The 25,251-nt window shown below is 38.8% G+C and overlaps 1 protein-coding gene across 1 annotated transcript in view; it reads left to right on the top strand.

Annotated features, from left to right (window-relative positions):
- The first annotated feature begins 254 nt into the window (after window positions 1–254).
- Window positions 255–25,251, top strand: part of LOC147748902 (uncharacterized) — a 51,417-nt gene continuing 26,420 nt past the window's right edge. The window contains exons 1-18 of the mRNA XM_086936498.1: window positions 255–375; window positions 1,605–1,725; window positions 2,955–3,075; window positions 4,305–4,424; window positions 5,654–5,773; window positions 7,003–7,123; window positions 8,353–8,473; window positions 9,702–9,815; window positions 11,068–11,188; window positions 12,418–12,538; window positions 13,768–13,888; window positions 15,118–15,237; window positions 16,467–16,587; window positions 17,817–17,936; window positions 19,166–19,286; window positions 20,516–20,636; window positions 23,210–23,330; window positions 24,560–24,680. Coding sequence (XP_086792624.1) covers window positions 2,965–3,075; window positions 4,305–4,424; window positions 5,654–5,773; window positions 7,003–7,123; window positions 8,353–8,417 — 537 coding nt within the window. The 5' untranslated portion in view covers window positions 255–375; window positions 1,605–1,725; window positions 2,955–2,964 and the 3' untranslated portion in view covers window positions 8,418–8,473; window positions 9,702–9,815; window positions 11,068–11,188; ... (7 more) ...; window positions 23,210–23,330; window positions 24,560–24,680. The remainder of the gene's footprint in view (window positions 376–1,604; window positions 1,726–2,954; window positions 3,076–4,304; window positions 4,425–5,653; window positions 5,774–7,002; window positions 7,124–8,352; window positions 8,474–9,701; window positions 9,816–11,067; window positions 11,189–12,417; window positions 12,539–13,767; window positions 13,889–15,117; window positions 15,238–16,466; window positions 16,588–17,816; window positions 17,937–19,165; window positions 19,287–20,515; window positions 20,637–23,209; window positions 23,331–24,559; window positions 24,681–25,251) is intronic.

The following is a 25,251-nucleotide window of genomic DNA, read 5'->3' as shown; positions in this document are numbered from 1 at the left end:
AATTGAGAAGGGTTCACTGCCACTTGGCTGGCAAAAAGATCTATATATCTATGTCCTAATGTATGTGCTACAGTTGTTTAGAGAGTGTTAGCAAGTGAGGCGTGAGATTCAAAAAAAGTATGGGATTTTAAAAACACAAATTGGGATTTGATTTTCTAATGAGCTGTTGATTTTCACAATAATATAGACTCCATACTATTGATCTGTTTACCCTTTATAAAAATTGTGCTAACAGTGGACTTTTCCATCTGCAGATTATACTGAATGGCCAGCAGTGGCAGTGTTTCACCACAGAATTTCTCTGCCTTGCCGAGACTGAAGGAAAAAAAAAAAGCAAGTCTTCCGGCATACGGCATCAATTCACCAAATTATATGGCAAGTAAAACTCACAATCATTCCTTTAGGCATTAAAAAGACGTTCACAGCATTTGAATTTCCTCATTACCTTCTAGTGGGAGCCTGTGCCTGAATATATTTTCTGTCAATAAGGAAGTAATATGGATCACATTGTGCTGGTCATGATAGTTAACAAACCTTCAACACTACTAAAGCCTGCTTTAAATCCTGGTGCTAGCAATGTTCCCTTTGAGGAATTTGCTGCCTTTGAGGTTGAAATGCACTATCTCACTTTAGAACTATAGTGTTTCCTTCTCAAAGAACAAAACTCATTTAACCTTCCCCTGCACTTTGCATGTTGGGATCTGATACTCAAGATGGATTGGTATTAGGGATAATCTCTATTTTTGTATCCCCAGCCCACTTTCAAAAAGGCCGCTATGCTTTAAGTGGTTCAGCATCCTTTACCATTCCCCCTCCTACTTGCCTTACAAACACGGATAGTAACCTACTGCATAACTTCTGAAATCTCATCCTCCTGTGTGGTCAGCTTCCACAAGGACAATTGGTCCACTGGTGCTCTGACGTCATAAATCTAAAGCAAGAATGTTGTCTGACCTGAGGGCCATTCTGTTGCCTAGCAAACGGACATCATAAAGCAAAAACAAGATGTTGTCTGACATGAGGGCCACTCTGTTGCCTATTAAGCAGTAGGATACATTCATCTTGGTAATTAAATGAGTAGTAGGGTAGACAGGATGCCCTACTGTAAACTAAGATGTTAAGATTAAAGAAATTGGCATTTTTTTAGACTTCTGAATTTGTGTGAAAGTGCGTTTGAGCATAAGAGTCTCAACTTTACTATTGCTGAACTGGTAGGAATTGGCTAAAATGAGGATGGTAAATATGCTATTCATCGTTTTTATTATTCCCATTAATTGTAACATAACCCTTCCGCTCTCAACTAATCAGCTGGCTTAATTGCTAATGGTGTACCATATCCTAACACAAATGAATTGAGAAGGGTTCACTGCCACTTGGCTGGCAAAAAGATCTATATATCTATGTCCTAATGTATGTGCTACAGTTGTTTAGAGAGTGTTAGCAAGTGAGGCGTGGGATTCAAAAAAAGTATGGGATTTTAAAAACACAAATTGGGATTTGATTTTCTAATGAGCTGTTGATTTTCACAATAATATAGACTCCATACTATTGATCTGTTTACCCTTTATAAAAATTGTGCTAACAGTGGACTTTTCCATCTGCAGATTATACTGAATGGCCAGCAGTGGCAGTGTTTCACCACAGAATTTCTCTGCCTTGCCGAGACTGAAGGAAAAAAAAAAAGCAAGTCTTCCGGCATACGGCATCAATTCACCAAATTATATGGCAAGTAAAACTCACAATCATTCCTTTAGGCATTAAAAAGACGTTCACAGCATTTGAATTTCCTCATTACCTTCTAGTGGGAGCCTGTGCCTGAATATATTTTCTGTCAATAAGGAAGTAATATGGATCACATTGTGCTGGTCATGATAGTTAACAAACCTTCAACACTACTAAAGCCTGCTTTAAATCCTGGTGCTAGCAATGTTCCCTTTGAGGAATTTGCTGCCTTTGAGGTTGAAATGCACTATCTCACTTTAGAACTATAGTGTTTCCTTCTCAAAGAACAAAACTCATTTAACCTTCCCCTGCACTTTGCATGTTGGGCTCTGATACTCAAGATGGATTGGTATTAGGGATAATCTCTATTTTTGTATCCCCAGCCCACTTTCAAAAAGGCCGCTATGCTTTAAGTGGTTCAGCATCCTTTACCATTCCCCCTCCTACTTGCCTTACAAACACGGATAGTAACCTACTGCATAACTTCTGAAATCTCATCCTCCTGTGTGGTCAGCTTCCACGAGGACAATTGGTCCACTGGTGCTCTGACGTCATAAATCTAAAGCAAGAATGTTGTCTGACCTGAGGGCCATTCTGTTGCCTAGCAAACGGACATCATAAAGCAAAAACAAGATGTTGTCTGACATGAGGGCCACTCTGTTGCCTATTAAGCAGTAGGATACATTCATCTTGGTAATTAAATGAGTAGTAGGGTAGACAGGATGCCCTACTGTAAACTAAGATGTTAAGATTAAAGAAATTGGCATTTTTTTAGACTTCTGAATTTGTGTGAAAGTGCGTTTGAGCATAAGAGTCTCAACTTTACTATTGCTGAACTGGTAGGAATTGGCTAAGATGAGGATGGTAAATATGCTATTCATCGTTTTTATTATTCCCATTAATTGTAACATAACCCTTCCGCTCTCAACTAATCAGCTGGCTTAATTGCTAATGGTGTACCATATCCTAACACAAATGAATTGAGAAGGGTTCACTGCCACTTGGCTGGCAAAAAGATCTATATATCTATGTCCTAATGTATGTGCTACAGTTGTTTAGAGAGTGTTAGCAAGTGAGGCGTGGGATTCAAAAAAAGTATGGGATTTTAAAAACACAAATTGGGATTTGATTTTCTAATGAGCTGTTGATTTTCACAATAATATAGACTCCATACTATTGATCTGTTTACCCTTTATAAAAATTGTGCTAACAGTGGACTTTTCCATCTGCAGATTATACTGAATGGCCAGCAGTGGCAGTGTTTCACCACAGAATTTCTCTGCCTTGCTGAGACTGAAGGAAAAAAAAAAAGCAAGTCTTCCGGCACACGGCATCAATTCACCAAATTATATGGCAAGTAAAACTCACAATCATTCCTTTAGGCATTAAAAAGACGTTCACAGCATTTGAATTTCCTCATTACCTTCTAGTGGGAGCCTGTGCCTGAATATATTTTCTGTCAATAAGGAAGTAATATGGATCACATTGTGTTGGTCATGATAGTTAACAAACCTTCAACACTACTAAAGCCTGCTTTAAATCCTGGTGCTAGCAATGTTCCCTTTGAGGAATTTGCTGCCTTTGAGGTTGAAATGCACTATCTCACTTTAGAACTATAGTGTTTCCTTCTCAAAGAACAAAACTCATTTAACCTTCCCCTGCACTTTGCATGTTGGGCTCTGATACTCCAGATGGATTGGTATTAGGGATAATCTCTATTTTTGTATCCCCAGCCCACTTTCAAAAAGGCCGCTATGCTTTAAGTGGTTCAGCATCCTTTACCATTCCCCCTCCTACTTGCCTTACAAACACGGATAGTAACCTACTGCATAACTTCTGAAATCTCATCCTCCTGTGTGGTCAGCTTCCATGAGGACAATTGGTCCACTGGTGCTCTGACGTCATAAATCTAAAGCAAGAATGTTGTCTGACCTGAGGGCCATTCTGTTGCCTAGCAAACGGACATCATAAAGCAAAAACAAGATGTTGTCTGACATGAGGGCCACTCTGTTGCCTATTAAGCAGTAGGATACATTCATCTTGGTAATTAAATGAGTAGTAGGGTAGACAGGATGCCCTACTGTAAACTAAGATGTTAAGATTAAAGAAATTGGCATTTTTTTAGACTTCTGAATTTGTGTGAAAGTGCGTTTGAGCATAAGAGTCTCAACTTTACTATTGCTGAACTGGTAGGAATTGGCTAAAATGAGGATGGTAAATATGCTATTCATCGTTTTTATTATTCCCATTAATTGTAACATAACCCTTCCGCTCTCAACTAATCAGCTGGCTTAATTGCTAATGGTGTACCATATCCTAACACAAATGAATTGAGAAGGGTTCACTGCCACTTGGCTGGCAAAAAGATCTATATATCTATGTCCTAATGTATGTGCTACAGTTGTTTAGAGAGTGTTAGCAAGTGAGGCGTGGGATTCAAAAAAAGTATGGGATTTTAAAAACACAAATTGGGATTTGATTTTCTAATGAGCTGTTGATTTTCACAATAATATAGACTCCATACTATTGATCTGTTTACCCTTTATAAAAATTGTGCTAACAGTGGACTTTTCCATCTGCAGATTATACTGAATGGCCAGCAGTGGCAGTGTTTCACCACAGAATTTCTCTGCCTTGCCGAGACTGAAGGAAAAAAAAAAGCAAGTCTTCCGGCATACGGCATCAATTCACCAAATTATATGGCAAGTAAAACTCACAATCATTCCTTTAGGCATTAAAAAGACGTTCACAGCATTTGAATTTCCTCATTACCTTCTAGTGGGAGCCTGTGCCTGAATATATTTTCTGTCAATAAGGAAGTAATATGGATCACATTGTGCTGGTCATGATAGTTAACAAACCTTCAACACTACTAAAGCCTGCTTTAAATCCTGGTGCTAGCAATGTTCCCTTTGAGGAATTTGCTGCCTTTGAGGTTGAAATGCACTATCTCACTTTAGAACTATAGTGTTTCCTTCTCAAAGAACAAAACTCATTTAACCTTCCCCTGCACTTTGCATGTTGGGCTCTGATACTCAAGATGGATTGGTATTAGGGATAATCTCTATTTTTGTATCCCCAGCCCACTTTCAAAAAGGCCGCTATGCTTTAAGTGGTTCAGCATCCTTTACCATTCCCCCTCCTACTTGCCTTACAAACACGGATAGTAACCTACTGCATAACTTCTGAAATCTCATCCTCCTGTGTGGTCAGCTTCCACGAGGACAATTGGTCCACTGGTGCTCTGACGTCATAAATCTAAAGCAAGAATGTTGTCTGACCTGAGGGCCATTCTGTTGCCTAGCAAACGGACATCATAAAGCAAAAACAAGATGTTGTCTGACATGAGGGCCACTCTGTTGCCTATTAAGCAGTAGGATACATTCATCTTGGTAATTAAATGAGTAGTAGGGTAGACAGGATGCCCTACTGTAAACTAAGATGTTAAGATTAAAGAAATTGGCATTTTTTTAGACTTCTGAATTTGTGTGAAAGTGCGTTTGAGCATAAGAGTCTCAACTTTACTATTGCTGAACTGGTAGGAATTGGCTAAAATGAGGATGGTAAATATGCTATTCATCGTTTTTATTATTCCCATTAATTGTAACATAACCCTTCCGCTCTCAACTAATCAGCTGGCTTAATTGCTAATGGTGTACCATATCCTAACACAAATGAATTGAGAAGGGTTCACTGCCACTTGGCTGGCAAAAAGATCTATATATCTATGTCCTAATGTATGTGCTACAGTTGTTTAGAGAGTGTTAGCAAGTGAGGCGTGGGATTCAAAAAAAGTATGGGATTTTAAAAACACAAATTGGGATTTGATTTTCTAATGAGCTGTTGATTTTCACAATAATATAGACTCCATACTATTGATCTGTTTACCCTTTATAAAAATTGTGCTAACAGTGGACTTTTCCATCTGCAGATTATACTGAATGGCCAGCAGTGGCAGTGTTTCACCACAGAATTTCTCTGCCTTGCCGAGACTGAAGGAAAAAAAAAAGCAAGTCTTCCGGCATACGGCATCAATTCACCAAATTATATGGCAAGTAAAACTCACAATCCTTCCTTTAGGCATTAAAAAGACGTTCACAGCATTTGAATTTCCTCATTACCTTCTAGTGGGAGCCTGTGCCTGAATATATTTTCTGTCAATAAGGAAGTAATATGGATCACATTGTGTTGGTCATGATAGTTAACAAACCTTCAACACTACTAAAGCCTGCTTTAAATCCTGGTGCTAGCAATGTTCCCTTTGAGGAATTTGCTGCCTTTGAGGTTGAAATGCACTATCTCACTTTAGAACTATAGTGTTTCCTTCTCAAAGAACAAAACTCATTTAACCTTCCCCTGCACTTTGCATGTTGGGCTCTGATACTCCAGATGGATTGGTATTAGGGATAATCTCTATTTTTGTATCCCCAGCCCACTTTCAAAAAGGCCGCTATGCTTTAAGTGGTTCAGCATCCTTTACCATTCCCCCTCCTACTTGCCTTACAAACACGGATAGTAACCTACTGCATAACTTCTGAAATCTCATCCTCCTGTGTGGTCAGCTTCCACAAGGACAATTGGTCCACTGGTGCTCTGACGTCATAAATCTAAAGCAAGAATGTTGTCTGACCTGAGGGCCATTCTGTTGCCTAGCAAACGGACATCATAAAGCAAAAACAAGATGTTGTCTGACATGAGGGCCACTCTGTTGCCTATTAAGCAGTAGGATACATTCATCTTGGTTATTAAATGAGTAGTAGGGTAGACAGGATGCCCTACTGTAAACTAAGATGTTAAGATTAAAGAAATTGGCATTTTTTTAGACTTCTGAATTTGTGTGAAAGTGCGTTTGAGCATAAGAGTCTCAACTTTACTATTGCTGAACTGGTAGGAATTGGCTAAAATTAGGATGGTAAATATGCTATTCATCGTTTTTATTATTCCCATTAATTGTAACATAACCCTTCCGCTCTCAACTAATCAGCTGGCTTAATTGCTAATGGTGTACCATATCCTAACACAAATGAATTGAGAAGGGTTCACTGCCACTTGGCTGGCAAAAAGATCTATATATCTATGTCCTAATGTATGTGCTACAGTTGTTTAGAGAGTGTTAGCAAGTGAGGCGTGGGATTCAAAAAAAGTATGGGATTTTAAAAACACAAATTGGGATTTGATTTTCTAATGAGCTGTTGATTTTCACAATAATATAGACTCCATACTATTGATCTGTTTACCCTTTATAAAAATTGTGCTAACAGTGGACTTTTCCATCTGCAGATTATACTGAATGGCCAGCAGTGGCAGTGTTTCACCACAGAATTTCTCTGCCTTGCCGAGACTGAAGGAAAAAAAAAAAGCAAGTCTTCCGGCATACGGCATCAATTCACCAAATTATATGGCAAGTAAAACTCACAATCATTCCTTTAGGCATTAAAAAGACGTTCACAGCATTTGAATTTCCTCATTACCTTCTAGTGGGAGCCTGTGCCTGAATATATTTTCTGTCAATAAGGAAGTAATATGGATCACATTGTGCTGGTCATGATAGTTAACAAACCTTCAACACTACTAAAGCCTGCTTTAAATCCTGGTGCTAGCAATGTTCCCTTTGAGGAATTTGCTGCCTTTGAGGTTGAAATGCACTATCTCACTTTAGAACTATAGTGTTTCCTTCTCAAAGAACAAAACTCATTTAACCTTCCCCTGCACTTTGCATGTTGGGCTCTGATACTCAAGATGGATTGGTATTAGGGATAATCTCTATTTTTGTATCCCCAGCCCACTTTCAAAAAGGCCGCTATGCTTTAAGTGGTTCAGCATCCTTTACCATTCCCCCTCCTACTTGCCTTACAAACACGGATAGTAACCTACTGCATAACTTCTGAAATCTCATCCTCCTGTGTGGTCAGCTTCCACAAGGACAATTGGTCCACTGGTGCTCTGACGTCATAAATCTAAAGCAAGAATGTTGTCTGACCTGAGGGCCATTCTGTTGCCTAGCAAACGGACATCATAAAGCAAAAACAAGATGTTGTCTGACATGAGGGCCACTCTGTTGCCTATTAAGCAGTAGGATACATTCATCTTGGTAATTAAATGAGTAGTAGGGTAGACAGGATGCCCTACTGTAAACTAAGATGTTAAGATTAAAGAAATTGGCATTTTTTTAGACTTCTGAATTTGTGTGAAAGTGCGTTTGAGCATAAGAGTCTCAACTTTACTATTGCTGAACTGGTAGGAATTGGCTAAAATTAGGATGGTAAATATGCTATTCATCGTTTTTATTATTCCCATTAATTGTAACATAACCCTTCCGCTCTCAACTAATCAGCTGGCTTAATTGCTAATGGTGTACCATATCCTAACACAAATGAATTGAGAAGGGTTCACTGCCACTTGGCTGGCAAAAAGATCTATATATCTATGTCCTAATGTATGTGCTACAGTTGTTTAGAGAGTGTTAGCAAGTGAGGCGTGGGATTCAAAAAAAGTATGGGATTTTAAAAACACAAATTGGGATTTGATTTTCTAATGAGCTGTTGATTTTCACAATAATATAGACTCCATACTATTGATCTGTTTACCCTTTATAAAAATTGTGCTAACAGTGGACTTTTCCATCTGCAGATTATACTGAATGGCCAGCAGTGGCAGTGTTTCACCACAGAATTTCTCTGCCTTGCCGAGACTGAAGGAAAAAAAAAAAGCAAGTCTTCCGGCATACGGCATCAATTCACCAAATTATATGGCAAGTAAAACTCACAATCATTCCTTTAGGCATTAAAAAGACGTTCACAGCATTTGAATTTCCTCATTACCTTCTAGTGGGAGCCTGTGCCTGAATATATTTTCTGTCAATAAGGAAGTAATATGGATCACATTGTGCTGGTCATGATAGTTAACAAACCTTCAACACTACTAAAGCCTGCTTTAAATCCTGGTGCTAGCAATGTTCCCTTTGAGGAATTTGCTGCCTTTGAGGTTGAAATGCACTATCTCACTTTAGAACTATAGTGTTTCCTTCTCAAAGAACAAAACTCATTTAACCTTCCCCTGCACTTTGCATGTTGGGCTCTGATACTCAAGATGGATTGGTATTAGGGATAATCTCTATTTTTGTATCCCCAGCCCACTTTCAAAAAGGCCGCTATGCTTTAAGTGGTTCAGCATCCTTTACCATTCCCCTCCTACTTGCCTTACAAACACGGATAGTAACCTACTGCATAACTTCTGAAATCTCATCCTCCTGTGTGGTCAGCTTCCACAAGGACAATTGGTCCACTGGTGCTCTGACGTCATAAATCTAAAGCAAGAATGTTGTCTGACCTGAGGGCCATTCTGTTGCCTAGCAAACAGACATCATAAACCAAAAACAAGATGTTGTCTGACATGAGGGCCACTCTGTTGCCTATTAAGCAGTAGGATACATTCATCTTGGTAATTAAATGAGTAGTAGGGTAGACAGGATGCCCTACTGTAAACTAAGATGTTAAGATTAAAGAAATTGGCATTTTTTAAGACTTCTGAATTTGTGTGAAAGTGCGTTTGAGCATAAGAGTCTCAACTTTACTATTGCCGAACTGGTAGGAATTGGCTAAAATGAGGATGGTAAATATGCTATTCATCGTTTTTATTATTCCCATTAATTGTAACATAACCCTTCCGCTCTCAACTAATCAGCTGGCTTAATTGCTAAATGTGTACCATATCCTAACACAAATGAATTGAGAAGGGTTCACTGCCACTTGGCTGGCAAAAAGATCTATATATCTATGTCCTAATGTATGTGCTACAGTTGTTTAGAGAGTGTTAGCAAGTGAGGCGTGGGATTCAAAAAAAGTATGGGATTTTAAAAACACAAATTGGGATTTGATTTTCTAATGAGCTGTTGATTTTCACAATAATATAGACTCCATACTATTGATCTGTTTACCCTTTATAAAAATTGTGCTAACAGTGGACTTTTCCATCTGCAGATTATACTGAATGGCCAGCAGTGGCAGTGTTTCACCACAGAATTTCTCTGCCTTGCCGAGACTGAAGGAAAAAAAAAAAGCAAGTCTTCCGGCATACGGCATCCAAATTATATGGCAAGTAAAACTCACAATCATTCCTTTAGGCATTAAAAAGACGTTCACAGCATTTGAATTTCCTCATTACCTTCTAGTGGGAGCCTGTGCCTGAATATATTTTCTGTCAATAAGGAAGTAATATGGATCACATTGTGCTGGTCATGATAGTTAACAAACCTTCAACACTACTAAAGCCTGCTTTAAATCCTGGTGCTAGCAATGTTCCCTTTGAGGAATTTGCTGCCTTTGAGGTTGAAATGCACTATCTCACTTTAGAACTATAGTGTTTCCTTCTCAAAGAACAAAACTCATTTAACCTTCCCCTGCACTTTGCATGTTGGGCTCTGATACTCAAGATGGATTGGTATTAGGGATAATCTCTATTTTTGTATCCCCAGCCCACTTTCAAAAAGGCCGCTATGCTTTAAGTGGTTCAGCATCCTTTACCATTCCCCCTCCTACTTGCCTTACAAGCACGGATAGTAACCTACTCTGCATAACTTCTGAAATCTCATCCTCCTGTGTGGTCAGCTTCCACAAGGACAATTGGTCCACTGGTGCTCTGACGTCATAAATCTAAAGCAAGAATGTTGTCTGACCTGAGGGCCATTCTGTTGCCTAGCAAACGGACATCATAAAGCAAAAACAAGATGTTGTCTGACATGAGGGCCACTCTGTTGCCTATTAAGCAGTAGGATACATTCATCTTGGTAATTAAATGAGTAGTAGGGTAGACAGGATGCCCTACTGTAAACTAAGATGTTAAGATTAAAGAAATTGGCATTTTTTTAGACTTCTGAATTTGTGTGAAAGTGCGTTTGAGCATAAGAGTCTCAACTTTACTATTGCTGAACTGGTAGGAATTGGCTAAAATGAGGATGGTAAATATGCTATTCATCGTTTTTATTATTCCCATTAATTGTAACATAACCCTTCCGCTCTCAACTAATCAGCTGGCTTAATTGCTAATGGTGTACCATATCCTAACACAAATGAATTGAGAAGGGTTCACTGCCACTTGGCTGGCAAAAAGATCTATATATCTATGTCCTAATGTATGTGCTACAGTTGTTTAGAGAGTGTTAGCAAGTGAGGCGTGGGATTCAAAAAAAGTATGGGATTTTAAAAACACAAATTGGGATTTGATTTTCTAATGAGCTGTTGATTTTCACAATAATATAGACTCCATACTATTGAATATAGACTCCATACTATTGATCTGTTTACCCTTTATAAAAATTGTGCTAACAGTGGACTTTTCCATCTGCAGATTATACTGAATGGCCAGCAGTGGCAGTGTTTCACCACAGAATTTCTCTGCCTTGCCGAGACTGAAGGAAAAAAAAAAAGCAAGTCTTCCGGCATACGGCATCAATTCACCAAATTATATGGCAAGTAAAACTCACAATCATTCCTTTAGGCATTAAAAAGACGTTCACAGCATTTGAATTTCCTCATTACCTTCTAGTGGGAGCCTGTGCCTGAATATATTTTCTGTCAATAAGGAAGTAATATGGATCACATTGTGCTGGTCATGATAGTTAACAAACCTTCAACACTACTAAAGCCTGCTTTAAATCCTGGTGCTAGCAATGTTCCATTTGAGGAATTTGCTGCCTTTGAGGTTGAAATGCACTATCTCACTTTAGAACTATAGTGTTTCCTTCTCAAAGAACAAAACTCATTTAACCTTCCCCTGCACTTTGCATGTTGGGCTCTGATACTCCAGATGGATTGGTATTAGGGATAATCTCTATTTTTGTATCCCCAGCCCACTTTCAAAAAGGCCGCTATGCTTTAAGTGGTTCAGCATCCTTTACCATTCCCCCTCCTACTTGCCTTACAAACACGGATAGTAACCTACTGCATAACTTCTGAAATCTCATCCTCCTGTGTGGTCAGCTTCCACAAGGACAATTGGTCCACTGGTGCTCTGACATCATAAATCTAAAGCAAGAATGTTGTCTGACCTGAGGGCCATTCTGTTGCCTAGCAAACGGACATCATAAAGCAAAAACAAGATGTTGTCTGACATGAGGGCCACTCTGTTGCCTATTAAGCAGTAGGATACATTCATCTTGGTAATTAAATGAGTAGTAGGGTAGACAGGATGCCCTACTGTAAACTAAGATGTTAAGATTAAAGAAATTGGCATTTTTTTAGACTTCTGAATTTGTGTGAAAGTGCGTTTGAGCATAAGAGTCTCAACTTTACTATTGCTGAACTGGTAGGAATTGGCTAAAATTAGGATGGTAAATATGCTATTCATCGTTTTTATTATTCCCATTAATTGTAACATAACCCTTCCGCTCTCAACTAATCAGCTGGCTTAATTGCTAATGGTGTACCATATCCTAACACAAATGAATTGAGAAGGGTTCACTGCCACTTGGCTGGCAAAAAGATCTATATATCTATGTCCTAATGTATGTGCTACAGTTGTTTAGAGAGTGTTAGCAAGTGAGGCGTGGGATTCAAAAAAAGTATGGGATTTTAAAAACACAAATTGGGATTTGATTTTCTAATGAGCTGTTGATTTTCACAATAATATAGACTCCATACTATTGATCTGTTTACCCTTTATAAAAATTGTGCTAACAGTGGACTTTTCCATCTGCAGATTATACTGAATGGCCAGCAGTGGCAGTGTTTCACCACAGAATTTCTCTGCCTTGCCGAGACTGAAGGAAAAAAAAAAAGCAAGTCTTCCGGCATACGGCATCAATTCACCAAATTATATGGCAAGTAAAACTCACAATCATTCCTTTAGGCATTAAAAAGACGTTCACAGCATTTGAATTTCCTCATTACCTTCTAGTGGGAGCCTGTGCCTGAATATATTTTCTGTCAATAAGGAAGTAATATGGATCACATTGTGCTGGTCATGATAGTTAACAAACCTTCAACACTACTAAAGCCTGCTTTAAATCCTGGTGCTAGCAATGTTCCCTTTGAGGAATTTGCTGCCTTTGAGGTTGAAATGCACTATCTCACTTTAGAACTATAGTGTTTTCTTCTCAAAGAACAAAACTCATTTAACCTTCCCCTGCACTTTGCATGTTGGGCTCTGATACTCAAGATGGATTGGTATTAGGGATAATCTCTATTTTTGTATCCCCAGCCCACTTTCAAAAAGGCCGCTATGCTTTAAGTGGTTCAGCATCCTTTACCATTCCCCCTCCTACTTGCCTTACAAACACGGATAGTAACCTACTGCATAACTTCTGAAATCTCATCCTCCTGTGTGGTCAGCTTCCACAAGGACAATTGGTCCACTGGTGCTCTGACGTCATAAATCTAAAGCAAGAATGTTGTCTGACCTGAGGGCCATTCTGTTGCCTAGCAAACGGACATCATAAAGCAAAAACAAGATGTTGTCTGACATGAGGGCCACTCTGTTGCCTATTAAGCAGTAGGATACATTCATCTTGGTAATTAAATGAGTAGTAGGGTAGACAGGATGCCCTACTGTAAACTAAGATGTTAAGATTAAAGAAATTGGCATTTTTTTAGACTTCTGAATTTGTGTGAAAGTGCGTTTGAGCATAAGAGTCTCAACTTTACTATTGCTGAACTGGTAGGAATTGGCTAAAATGAGGATGGTAAATATGCTATTCATCGTTTTTATTATTCCCATTAATTGTAACATAACCCTTCCGCTCTCAACTAATCAGCTGGCTTAATTGCTAATGGTGTACCATATCCTAACACAAATGAATTGAGAAGGGTTCACTGCCACTTGGCTGGCAAAAAGATCTATATATCTATGTCCTAATGTATGTGCTACAGTTGTTTAGAGAGTGTTAGCAAGTGAGGCGTGGGATTCAAAAAAAGTATGGGATTTTAAAAACACAAATTGGGATTTGATTTTCTAATGAGCTGTTGATTTTCACAATAATATAGACTCCATACTATTGATCTGTTTACCCTTTATAAAAATTGTGCTAACAGTGGACTTTTCCATCTGCAGATTATACTGAATGGCCAGCAGTGGCAGTGTTTCACCACAGAATTTCTCTGCCTTGCCGAGACTGAAGGAAAAAAAAAAAGCAAGTCTTCCGGCATACGGCATCAATTCACCAAATTATATGGCAAGTAAAACTCACAATCATTCCTTTAGGCATTAAAAAGACGTTCACAGCATTTGAATTTCCTCATTACCTTCTAGTGGGAGCCTGTGCCTGAATATATTTTCTGTCAATAAGGAAGTAATATGGATCACATTGTGCTGGTCATGATAGTTAACAAACCTTCAACACTACTAAAGCCTGCTTTAAATCCTGGTGCTAGCAATGTTCCCTTTGAGGAATTTGCTGCCTTTGAGGTTGAAATGCACTATCTCACTTTAGAACTATAGTGTTTCCTTCTCAAAGAACAAAACTCATTTAACCTTCCCCTGCACTTTGCATGTTGGGCTCTGATACTCCAGATGGATTGGTATTAGGGATAATCTCTATTTTTGTATCCCCAGCCCACTTTCAAAAAGGCCGCTATGCTTTAAGTGGTTCAGCATCCTTTACCATTCCCCCTCCTACTTGCCTTACAAACACGGATAGTAACCTACTGCATAACTTCTGAAATCTCATCCTCCTGTGTGGTCAGCTTCCATGAGGACAATTGGTCCACTGGTGCTCTGACGTCATAAATCTAAAGCAAGAATGTTGTCTGACCTGAGGGCCATTCTGTTGCCTAGCAAACGGACATCATAAAGCAAAAACAAGATGTTGTCTGACATGAGGGCCACTCTGTTGCCTATTAAGCAGTAGGATACATTCATCTTGGTAATTAAATGAGTAGTAGGGTAGACAGGATGCCCTACTGTAAACTAAGATGTTAAGATTAAAGAAATTGGCATTTTTTTAGACTTCTGAATTTGTGTGAAAGTGCGTTTGAGCATAAGAGTCTCAACTTTACTATTGCTGAACTGGTAGGAATTGGCTAAAATGAGGATGGTAAATATGCTATTCATCGTTTTTATTATTCCCATTAATTGTAACATAACCCTTCCGCTCTCAACTAATCAGCTGGCTTAATTGCTAATGGTGTACCATATCCTAACACAAATGAATTGAGAAGGGTTCACTGCCACTTGGCTGGCAAAAAGATCTATATATCTATGTCCTAATGTATGTGCTACAGTTGTTTAGAGAGTGTTAGCAAGTGAGGCGTGGGATTCAAAAAAAGTATGGGATTTTAAAAACACAAATTGGGATTTGATTTTCTAATGAGCTGTTGATTTTCACAATAATATAGACTCCATACTATTGATCTGTTTACCCTTTATAAAAATTGTGCTAACAGTGGACTTTTCCATCTGCAGATTATACTGAATGGCCAGCAGTGGCAGTGTTTCACCACAGAATTTCTCTGCCTTGCCGAGACTGAAGGAAAAAAAAAAGCAAGTCTTCCGGCATACGGCATCAATTCACCAAATTATATGGCAAGTAAAACTCACAATCATTCCTTTAGGCATTAAAAAGACGTTCACAGCATTTGAATTTCCTCATTACCTTCTAGTGGGAGCCTGTGCCTGAATATATTTTCTGTCAATAAGGAAGTAATATGGATCACATTGTGCTGGTCATGATAGTTAACAAACCTTCAACACTACTAAAGCCTGCTTTAAATCCTGGTGCTAGCAATGTTCCCTTTGAGGAATTTGCTGCCTTTGAGGTTGAAATGCACTATCTCACTTTAGAACTATAGTGTTTCCTTCTCAAAGAACAAAACTCATTTAACCTTCCCCTGCACTTTGCATGTTGGGCTCTGATACTCAAGATGGATTGGTATTAGGGATAATCTCTATTTTTGTATCCCCAGCCCACTTTCAAAAAGGCCGCTATGCTTTAAGTGGTTCAGCATCCTTTACCATTCCCCCTCCTACTTGCCTTACAAACACGGATAGTAACCTACTGCATAACTTCTGAAATCTCATCCTCCTGTGTGGTCAGCTTCCACGAGGACAATTGGTCCACTGGTGCTCTGACGTCATAAATCTAAAGCAAGAATGTTGTCTGACCTGAGGGCCATTCTGTTGCCTAGCAAACGGACATCATAAAGCAAAAACAAGATGTTGTCTGACATGAGGGCCACTCTGTTGCCTATTAAGCAGTAGGATACATTCATCTTGGTAATTAAATGAGTAGTAGGGTAGACAGGATGCCCTACTGTAAACTAAGATGTTAAGATTAAAGAAATTGGCATTTTTTTAGACTTCTGAATTTGTGTGAAAGTGCGTTTGAGCATAAGAGTCTCAACTTTACTATTGCTGAACTGGTAGGAATTGGCTAAAATGAGGATGGTAAATATGCTATTCATCGTTTTTATTATTCCCATTAATTGTAACATAACCCTTCCGCTCTCAACTAATCAGCTGGCTTAATTGCTAATGGTGTACCATATCCTAACACAAATGAATTGAGAAGGGTTCACTGCCACTTGGCTGGCAAAAAGATCTATATATCTATGTCCTAATGTATGTGCTACAGTTGTTTAGAGAGTGTTAGCAAGTGAGGCGTGGGATTCAAAAAAAGTATGGGATTTTAAAAACACAAATTGGGATTTGATTTTCTAATGAGCTGTTGATTTTCACAATAATATAGACTCCATACTATTGATCTGTTTACCCTTTATAAAAATTGTGCTAACAGTGGACTTTTCCATCTGCAGATTATACTGAATGGCCAGCAGTGGCAGTGTTTCACCACAGAATTTCTCTGCCTTGCTGAGACTGAAGGAAAAAAAAAAAGCAAGTCTTCCGGCATACGGCATCAATTCACCAAATTATATGGCAAGTAAAACTCACAATCATTCCTTTAGGCATTAAAAAGACGTTCACAGCATTTGAATTTCCTCATTACCTTCTAGTGGGAGCCTGTGCCTGAATATATTTTCTGTCAATAAGGAAGTAATATGGATCACATTGTGCTGGTCATGATAGTTAACAAACCTTCAACACTACTAAAGCCTGCTTTAAATCCTGGTGCTAGCAATGTTCCCTTTGAGGAATTTGCTGCCTTTGAGGTTGAAATGCACTATCTCACTTTAGAACTATAGTGTTTCCTTCTCAAAGAACAAAACTAATTTAACCTTCCCCTGCACTTTGCATGTTGGGCTCTGATACTCCAGATGGATTGGTATTAGGGATAATCTCTATTTTTGTATCCCCAGCCCACTTTCAAAAAGGCCGCTATGCTTTAAGTGGTTCAGCATCCTTTACCATTCCCCCTCCTACTTGCCTTACAAACACGGATAGTAACCTACTGCATAACTTCTGAAATCTCATCCTCCTGTGTGGTCAGCTTCCACAAGGACAATTGGTCCACTGGTGCTCTGACGTCATAAATCTAAAGCAAGAATGTTGTCTGACCTGAGGGCCATTCTGTTGCCTAGCAAACGGACATCATAAAGCAAAAACAAGATGTTGTCTGACATGAGGGCCACTCTGTTGCCTATTAAGCAGTAGGATACATTCATCTTGGTAATTAAATGAGTAGTAGGGTAGACAGGATGCCCTACTGTAAACTAAGATGTTAAGATTAAAGAAATTGGCATTTTTTTAGACTTCTGAATTTGTGTGAAAGTGCGTTTGAGCATAAGAGTCTCAACTTTACTATTGCTGAACTGGTAGGAATTGGCTAAAATTAGGATGGTAAATATGCTATTCATCGTTTTTATTATTCCCATTAATTGTAACATAACCCTTCCGCTCTCAACTAATCAGCTGGCTTAATTGCTAATGGTGTACCATATCCTAACACAAATGAATTGAGAAGGGTTCACTGCCACTTGGCTGGCAAAAAGATCTATATATCTATGTCCTAATGTATGTGCTACAGTTGTTTAGAGAGTGTTAGCAAGTGAGGCGTGGGATTCAAAAAAAGTATGGGATTTTAAAAACACAAATTGGGATTTGATTTTCTAATGAGCTGTTGATTTTCACAATAATATAGACTCCATACTATTGATCTGTTTACCCTTTATAAAAATTCTGCTAACAGTGGACTTTTCCATCTGCAGATTATACTGAATGGCCAGCAGTGGCAGTGTTTCACCACAGAATTTCTCTGCCTTGCCGAGACTGAAGGAAAAAAAAAAGCAAGTCTTCCGGCATACGGCATCAATTCACCAAATTATATGGCAAGTAAAACTCACAATCCTTCCTTTAGGCATTAAAAAGACGTTCACAGCATTTGAATTTCCTCATTACCTTCTAGTGGGAGCCTGTGCCTGAATATATTTTCTGTCAATAAGGAAGTAATATGGATCACATTGTGTTGGTCATGATAGTTAACAAACCTTCAACACTACTAAAGCCTGCTTTAAATCCTGGTGCTAGCAATGTTCCCTTTGAGGAATTTGCTGCCTTTGAGGTTGAAATGCACTATCTCACTTTAGAACTATAGTGTTTCCTTCTCAAAGAACAAAACTCATTTAACCTTCCCCTGCACTTTGCATGTTGGGCTCTGATACTCCAGATGGATTGGTATTAGGGATAATCTCTATTTTTGTATCCCCAGCCCACTTTCAAAAAGGCCGCTATGCTTTAAGTGGTTCAGCATCCTTTACCATTCCCCCTCCTACTTGCCTTACAAACACGGATAGTAACCTACTGCATAACTTCTGAAATCTCATCCTCCTGTGTGGTCAGCTTCCACAAGGACAATTGGTCCACTGGTGCTCTGACGTCATAAATCTAAAGCAAGAATGTTGTCTGACCTGAGGGCCATTCTGTTGCCTAGCAAACGGACATCATAAAGCAAAAACAAGATGTTGTCTGACATGAGGGCCACTCTGTTGCCTATTAAGCAGTAGGATACATTCATCTTGGTTATTAAATGAGTAGTAGGGTAGACAGGATGCCCTACTGTAAACTAAGATGTTAAGATTAAAGAAATTGGCATTTTTTTAGACTTCTGAATTTGTGTGAAAGTGCGTTTGAGCATAAGAGTCTCAACTTTACTATTGCTGAACTGGTAGGAATTGGCTAAAATTAGGATGGTAAATATGCTATTCATCGTTTTTATTATTCCCATTAATTGTAACATAACCCTTCCGCTCTCAACTAATCAGCTGGCTTAATTGCTAATGGTGTACCATATCCTAACACAAATGAATTGAGAAGGGTTCACTGCCACTTGGCTGGCAAAAAGATCTATATATCTATGTCCTAATGTATGTGCTACAGTTGTTTAGAGAGTGTTAGCAAGTGAGGCGTGGGATTCAAAAAAAGTATGGGATTTTAAAAACACAAATTGGGATTTGATTTTCTAATGAGCTGTTGATTTTCACAATAATATAGACTCCATACTATTGATCTGTTTACCCTTTATAAAAATTGTGCTAACAGTGGACTTTTCCATCTGCAGATTATACTGAATGGCCAGCAGTGGCAGTGTTTCACCACAGAATTTCTCTGCCTTGCCGAGACTGAAGGAAAAAAAAAAAGCAAGTCTTCCGGCATACGGCATCAATTCACCAAATTATATGGCAAGTAAAACTCACAATCATTCCTTTAGGCATTAAAAAGACGTTCACAGCATTTGAATTTCCTCATTACCTTCTAGTGGGAGCCTGTGCCTGAATATATTTTCTGTCAATAAGGAAGTAATATGGATCACATTGTGCTGGTCATGATAGTTAACAAACCTTCAACACTACTAAAGCCTGCTTTAAATCCTGGTGCTAGCAATGTTCCCTTTGAGGAATTTGCTGCCTTTGAGGTTGAAATGCACTATCTCACTTTAGAACTATAGTGTTTCCTTCTCAAAGAACAAAACTCATTTAACCTTCCCCTGCACTTTGCATGTTGGGCTCTGATACTCAAGATGGATTGGTATTAGGGATAATCTCTATTTTTGTATCCCCAGCCCACTTTCAAAAAGGCCGCTATGCTTTAAGTGGTTCAGCATCCTTTACCATTCCCCCTCCTACTTGCCTTACAAACACGGATAGTAACCTACTGCATAACTTCTGAAATCTCATCCTCCTGTGTGGTCAGCTTCCACAAGGACAATTGGTCCACTGGTGCTCTGACGTCATAAATCTAAAGCAAGAATGTTGTCTGACCTGAGGGCCATTCTGTTGCCTAGCAAACGGACATCATAAAGCAAAAACAAGATGTTGTCTGACATGAGGGCCACTCTGTTGCCTATTAAGCAGTAGGATACATTCATCTTGGTAATTAAATGAGTAGTAGGGTAGACAGGATGCCCTACTGTAAACTAAGATGTTAAGATTAAAGAAATTGGCATTTTTTTAGACTTCTGAATTTGTGTGAAAGTGCGTTTGAGCATAAGAGTCTCAACTTTACTATTGCTGAACTGGTAGGAATTGGCTAAAATTAGGATGGTAAATATGCTATTCATCGTTTTTATTATTCCCATTAATTGTAACATAACCCTTCCGCTCTCAACTAATCAGCTGGCTTAATTGCTAATGGTGTACCATATCCTAACACAAATGAATTGAGAAGGGTTCACTGCCACTTGGCTGGCAAAAAGATCTATATATCTATGTCCTAATGTATGTGCTACAGTTGTTTAGAGAGTGTTAGCAAGTGAGGCGTGGGATTCAAAAAAAGTATGGGATTTTAAAAACACAAATTGGGATTTGATTTTCTAATGAGCTGTTGATTTTCACAATAATATAGACTCCATACTATTGATCTGTTTACCCTTTATAAAAATTGTGCTAACAGTGGACTTTTCCATCTGCAGATTATACTGAATGGCCAGCAGTGGCAGTGTTTCACCACAGAATTTCTCTGCCTTGCCGAGACTGAAGGAAAAAAAAAAAGCAAGTCTTCCGGCATACGGCATCAATTCACCAAATTATATGGCAAGTAAAACTCACAATCATTCCTTTAGGCATTAAAAAGACGTTCACAGCATTTGAATTTCCTCATTACCTTCTAGTGGGAGCCTGTGCCTGAATATATTTTCTGTCAATAAGGAAGTAATATGGATCACATTGTGCTGGTCATGATAGTTAACAAACCTTCAACACTACTAAAGCCTGCTTTAAATCCTGGTGCTAGCAATGTTCCCTTTGAGGAATTTGCTGCCTTTGAGGTTGAAATGCACTATCTCACTTTAGAACTATAGTGTTTCCTTCTCAAAGAACAAAACTCATTTAACCTTCCCCTGCACTTTGCATGTTGGGCTCTGATACTCAAGATGGATTGGTATTAGGGATAATCTCTATTTTTGTATCCCCAGCCCACTTTCAAAAAGGCCGCTATGCTTTAAGTGGTTCAGCATCCTTTACCATTCCCCTCCTACTTGCCTTACAAACACGGATAGTAACCTACTGCATAACTTCTGAAATCTCATCCTCCTGTGTGGTCAGCTTCCACAAGGACAATTGGTCCACTGGTGCTCTGACGTCATAAATCTAAAGCAAGAATGTTGTCTGACCTGAGGGCCATTCTGTTGCCTAGCAAACAGACATCATAAACCAAAAACAAGATGTTGTCTGACATGAGGGCCACTCTGTTGCCTATTAAGCAGTAGGATACATTCATCTTGGTAATTAAATGAGTAGTAGGGTAGACAGGATGCCCTACTGTAAACTAAGATGTTAAGATTAAAGAAATTGGCATTTTTTAAGACTTCTGAATTTGTGTGAAAGTGCGTTTGAGCATAAGAGTCTCAACTTTACTATTGCCGAACTGGTAGGAATTGGCTAAAATGAGGATGGTAAATATGCTATTCATCGTTTTTATTATTCCCATTAATTGTAACATAACCCTTCCGCTCTCAACTAATCAGCTGGCTTAATTGCTAAATGTGTACCATATCCTAACACAAATGAATTGAGAAGGGTTCACTGCCACTTGGCTGGCAAAAAGATCTATATATCTATGTCCTAATGTATGTGCTACAGTTGTTTAGAGAGTGTTAGCAAGTGAGGCGTGGGATTCAAAAAAAGTATGGGATTTTAAAAACACAAATTGGGATTTGATTTTCTAATGAGCTGTTGATTTTCACAATAATATAGACTCCATACTATTGATCTGTTTACCCTTTATAAAAATTGTGCTAACAGTGGACTTTTCCATCTGCAGATTATACTGAATGGCCAGCAGTGGCAGTGTTTCACCACAGAATTTCTCTGCCTTGCCGAGACTGAAGGAAAAAAAAAAAGCAAGTCTTCCGGCATACGGCATCCAAATTATATGGCAAGTAAAACTCACAATCATTCCTTTAGGCATTAAAAAGACGTTCACAGCATTTGAATTTCCTCATTACCTTCTAGTGGGAGCCTGTGCCTGAATATATTTTCTGTCAATAAGGAAGTAATATGGATCACATTGTGCTGGTCATGATAGTTAACAAACCTTCAACACTACTAAAGCCTGCTTTAAATCCTGGTGCTAGCAATGTTCCCTTTGAGGAATTTGCTGCCTTTGAGGTTGAAATGCACTATCTCACTTTAGAACTATAGTGTTTCCTTCTCAAAGAACAAAACTCATTTAACCTTCCCCTGCACTTTGCATGTTGGGCTCTGATACTCAAGATGGATTGGTATTAGGGATAATCTCTATTTTTGTATCCCCAGCCCACTTTCAAAAAGGCCGCTATGCTTTAAGTGGTTCAGCATCCTTTACCATTCCCCCTCCTACTTGCCTTACAAGCACGGATAGTAACCTACTCTGCATAACTTCTGAAATCTCATCCTCCTGTGTGGTCAGCTTCCACAAGGACAATTGGTCCACTGGTGCTCTGACGTCATAAATCTAAAGCAAGAATGTTGTCTGACCTGAGGGCCATTCTGTTGCCTAGCAAACGGACATCATAAAGCAAAAACAAGATGTTGTCTGACATGAGGGCCACTCTGTTGCCTATTAAGCAGTAGGATACATTCATCTTGGTAATTAAATGAGTAGTAGGGTAGACAGGATGCCCTACTGTAAACTAAGATGTTAAGATTAAAGAAATTGGCATTTTTTTAGACTTCTGAATTTGTGTGAAAGTGCGTTTGAGCATAAGAGTCTCAACTTTACTATTGCTGAACTGGTAGGAATTGGCTAAAATGAGGATGGTAAATATGCTATTCATCGTTTTTATTATTCCCATTAATTGTAACATAACCCTTCCGCTCTCAACTAATCAGCTGGCTTAATTGCTAATGGTGTACCATATCCTAACACAAATGAATTGAGAAGGGTTCACTGCCACTTGGCTGGCAAAAAGATCTATATATCTATGTCCTAATGTATGTGCTACAGTTGTTTAGAGAGTGTTAGCAAGTGAGGCGTGGGATTCAAAAAAAGTATGGGATTTTAAAAACACAAATTGGGATTTGATTTTCTAATGAGCTGTTGATTTTCACAATAATATAGACTCCATACTATTGATCTGTTTACCCTTTATAAAAATTGTGCTAACAGTGGACTTTTCCATCTGCAGATTATACTGAATGGCCAGCAGTGGCAGTGTTTCACCACAGAATTTCTCTGCCTTGCCGAGACTGAAGGAAAAAAAAAAAGCAAGTCTTCCGGCATACGGCATCAATTCACCAAATTATATGGCAAGTAAAACTCACAATCATTCCTTTAGGCATTAAAAAGACGTTCACAGCATTTGAATTTCCTCATTACCTTCTAGTGGGAGCCTGTGCCTGAATATATTTTCTGTCAATAAGGAAGTAATATGGATCACATTGTGCTGGTCATGATAGTTAACAAACCTTCAACACTACTAAAGCCTGCTTTAAATCCTGGTGCTAGCAATGTTCCATTTGAGGAATTTGCTGCCTTTGAGGTTGAAATGCACTATCTCACTTTAGAACTATAGTGTTTCCTTCTCAAAGAACAAAACTCATTTAACCTTCCCCTGCACTTTGCATGTTGGGCTCTGATACTCCAGATGGATTGGTATTAGGGATAATCTCTATTTTTGTATCCCCAGCCCACTTTCAAAAAGGCCGCTATGCTTTAAGTGGTTCAGCATCCTTTACCATTCCCCCTCCTACTTGCCTTACAAACACGGATAGTAACCTACTGCATAACTTCTGAAATCTCATCCTCCTGTGTGGTCAGCTTCCACAAGGACAATTGGTCCACTGGTGCTCTGACGTCATAAATCTAAAGCAAGAATGTTGTCTGACCTGAGGGCCATTCTGTTGCCTAGCAAACGGACATCATAAAGCAAAAACAAGATGTTGTCTGACATGAGGGCCACTCTGTTGCCTATTAAGCAGTAGGATACATTCATCTTGGTAATTAAATGAGTAGTAGGGTAGACAGGATGCCCTACTGTAAACTAAGATGTTAAGATTAAAGAAATTGGCATTTTTTTAGACTTCTGAATTTGTGTGAAAGTGCGTTTGAGCATAAGAGTCTCAACTTTACTATTGCTGAACTGGTAGGAATTGGCTAAAATTAGGATGGTAAATATGCTATTCATCGTTTTTATTATTCCCATTAATTGTAACATAACCCTTCCGCTCTCAACTAATCAGCTGGCTTAATTGCTAATGGTGTACCATATCCTAACACAAATGAATTGAGAAGGGTTCACTGCCACTTGGCTGGCAAAAAGATCTATATATCTATGTCCTAATGTATGTGCTACAGTTGTTTAGAGAGTGTTAGCAAGTGAGGCGTGGGATTCAAAAAAAGTATGGGATTTTAAAAACACAAATTGGGATTTGATTTTCTAATGAGCTGTTGATTTTCACAATAATATAGACTCCATACTATTGATCTGTTTACCCTTTATAAAAATTGTGCTAACAGTGGACTTTTCCATCTGCAGATTATACTGAATGGCCAGCAGTGGCAGTGTTTCACCACAGAATTTCTCTGCCTTGCCGAGACTGAAGGAAAAAAAAAAAGCAAGTCTTCCGGCATACGGCATCAATTCACCAAATTATATGGCAAGTAAAACTCACAATCATTCCTTTAGGCATTAAAAAGACGTTCACAGCATTTGAATTTCCTCATTACCTTCTAGTGGGAGCCTGTGCCTGAATATATTTTCTGTCAATAAGGAAGTAATATGGATCACATTGTGCTGGTCATGATAGTTAACAAACCTTCAACACTACTAAAGCCTGCTTTAAATCCTGGTGCTAGCAATGTTCCCTTTGAGGAATTTGCTGCCTTTGAGGTTGAAATGCACTATCTCACTTTAGAACTATAGTGTTTTCTTCTCAAAGAACAAAACTCATTTAACCTTCCCCTGCACTTTGCATGTTGGGCTCTGATACTCAAGATGGATTGGTATTAGGGATAATCTCTATTTTTGTATCCCCAGCCCACTTTCAAAAAGGCCGCTATGCTTTAAGTGGTTCAGCATCCTTTACCATTCCCCCTCCTACTTGCCTTACAAACACGGATAGTAACCTACTGCATAACTTCTGAAATCTCATCCTCCTGTGTGGTCAGCTTCCACAAGGACAATTGGTCCACTGGTGCTCTGACGTCATAAATCTAAAGCAAGAATGT

Source organism: Lissotriton vulgaris, chromosome 1_1 (genome assembly GCF_964263255.1).
Source record: "Lissotriton vulgaris chromosome 1_1, aLisVul1.2, whole genome shotgun sequence".
Classification (NCBI taxonomy): domain Eukaryota; kingdom Metazoa; phylum Chordata; class Amphibia; order Caudata; family Salamandridae; genus Lissotriton; species Lissotriton vulgaris.
This window is presented reverse-complemented; position numbering and strand designations above follow the sequence as displayed.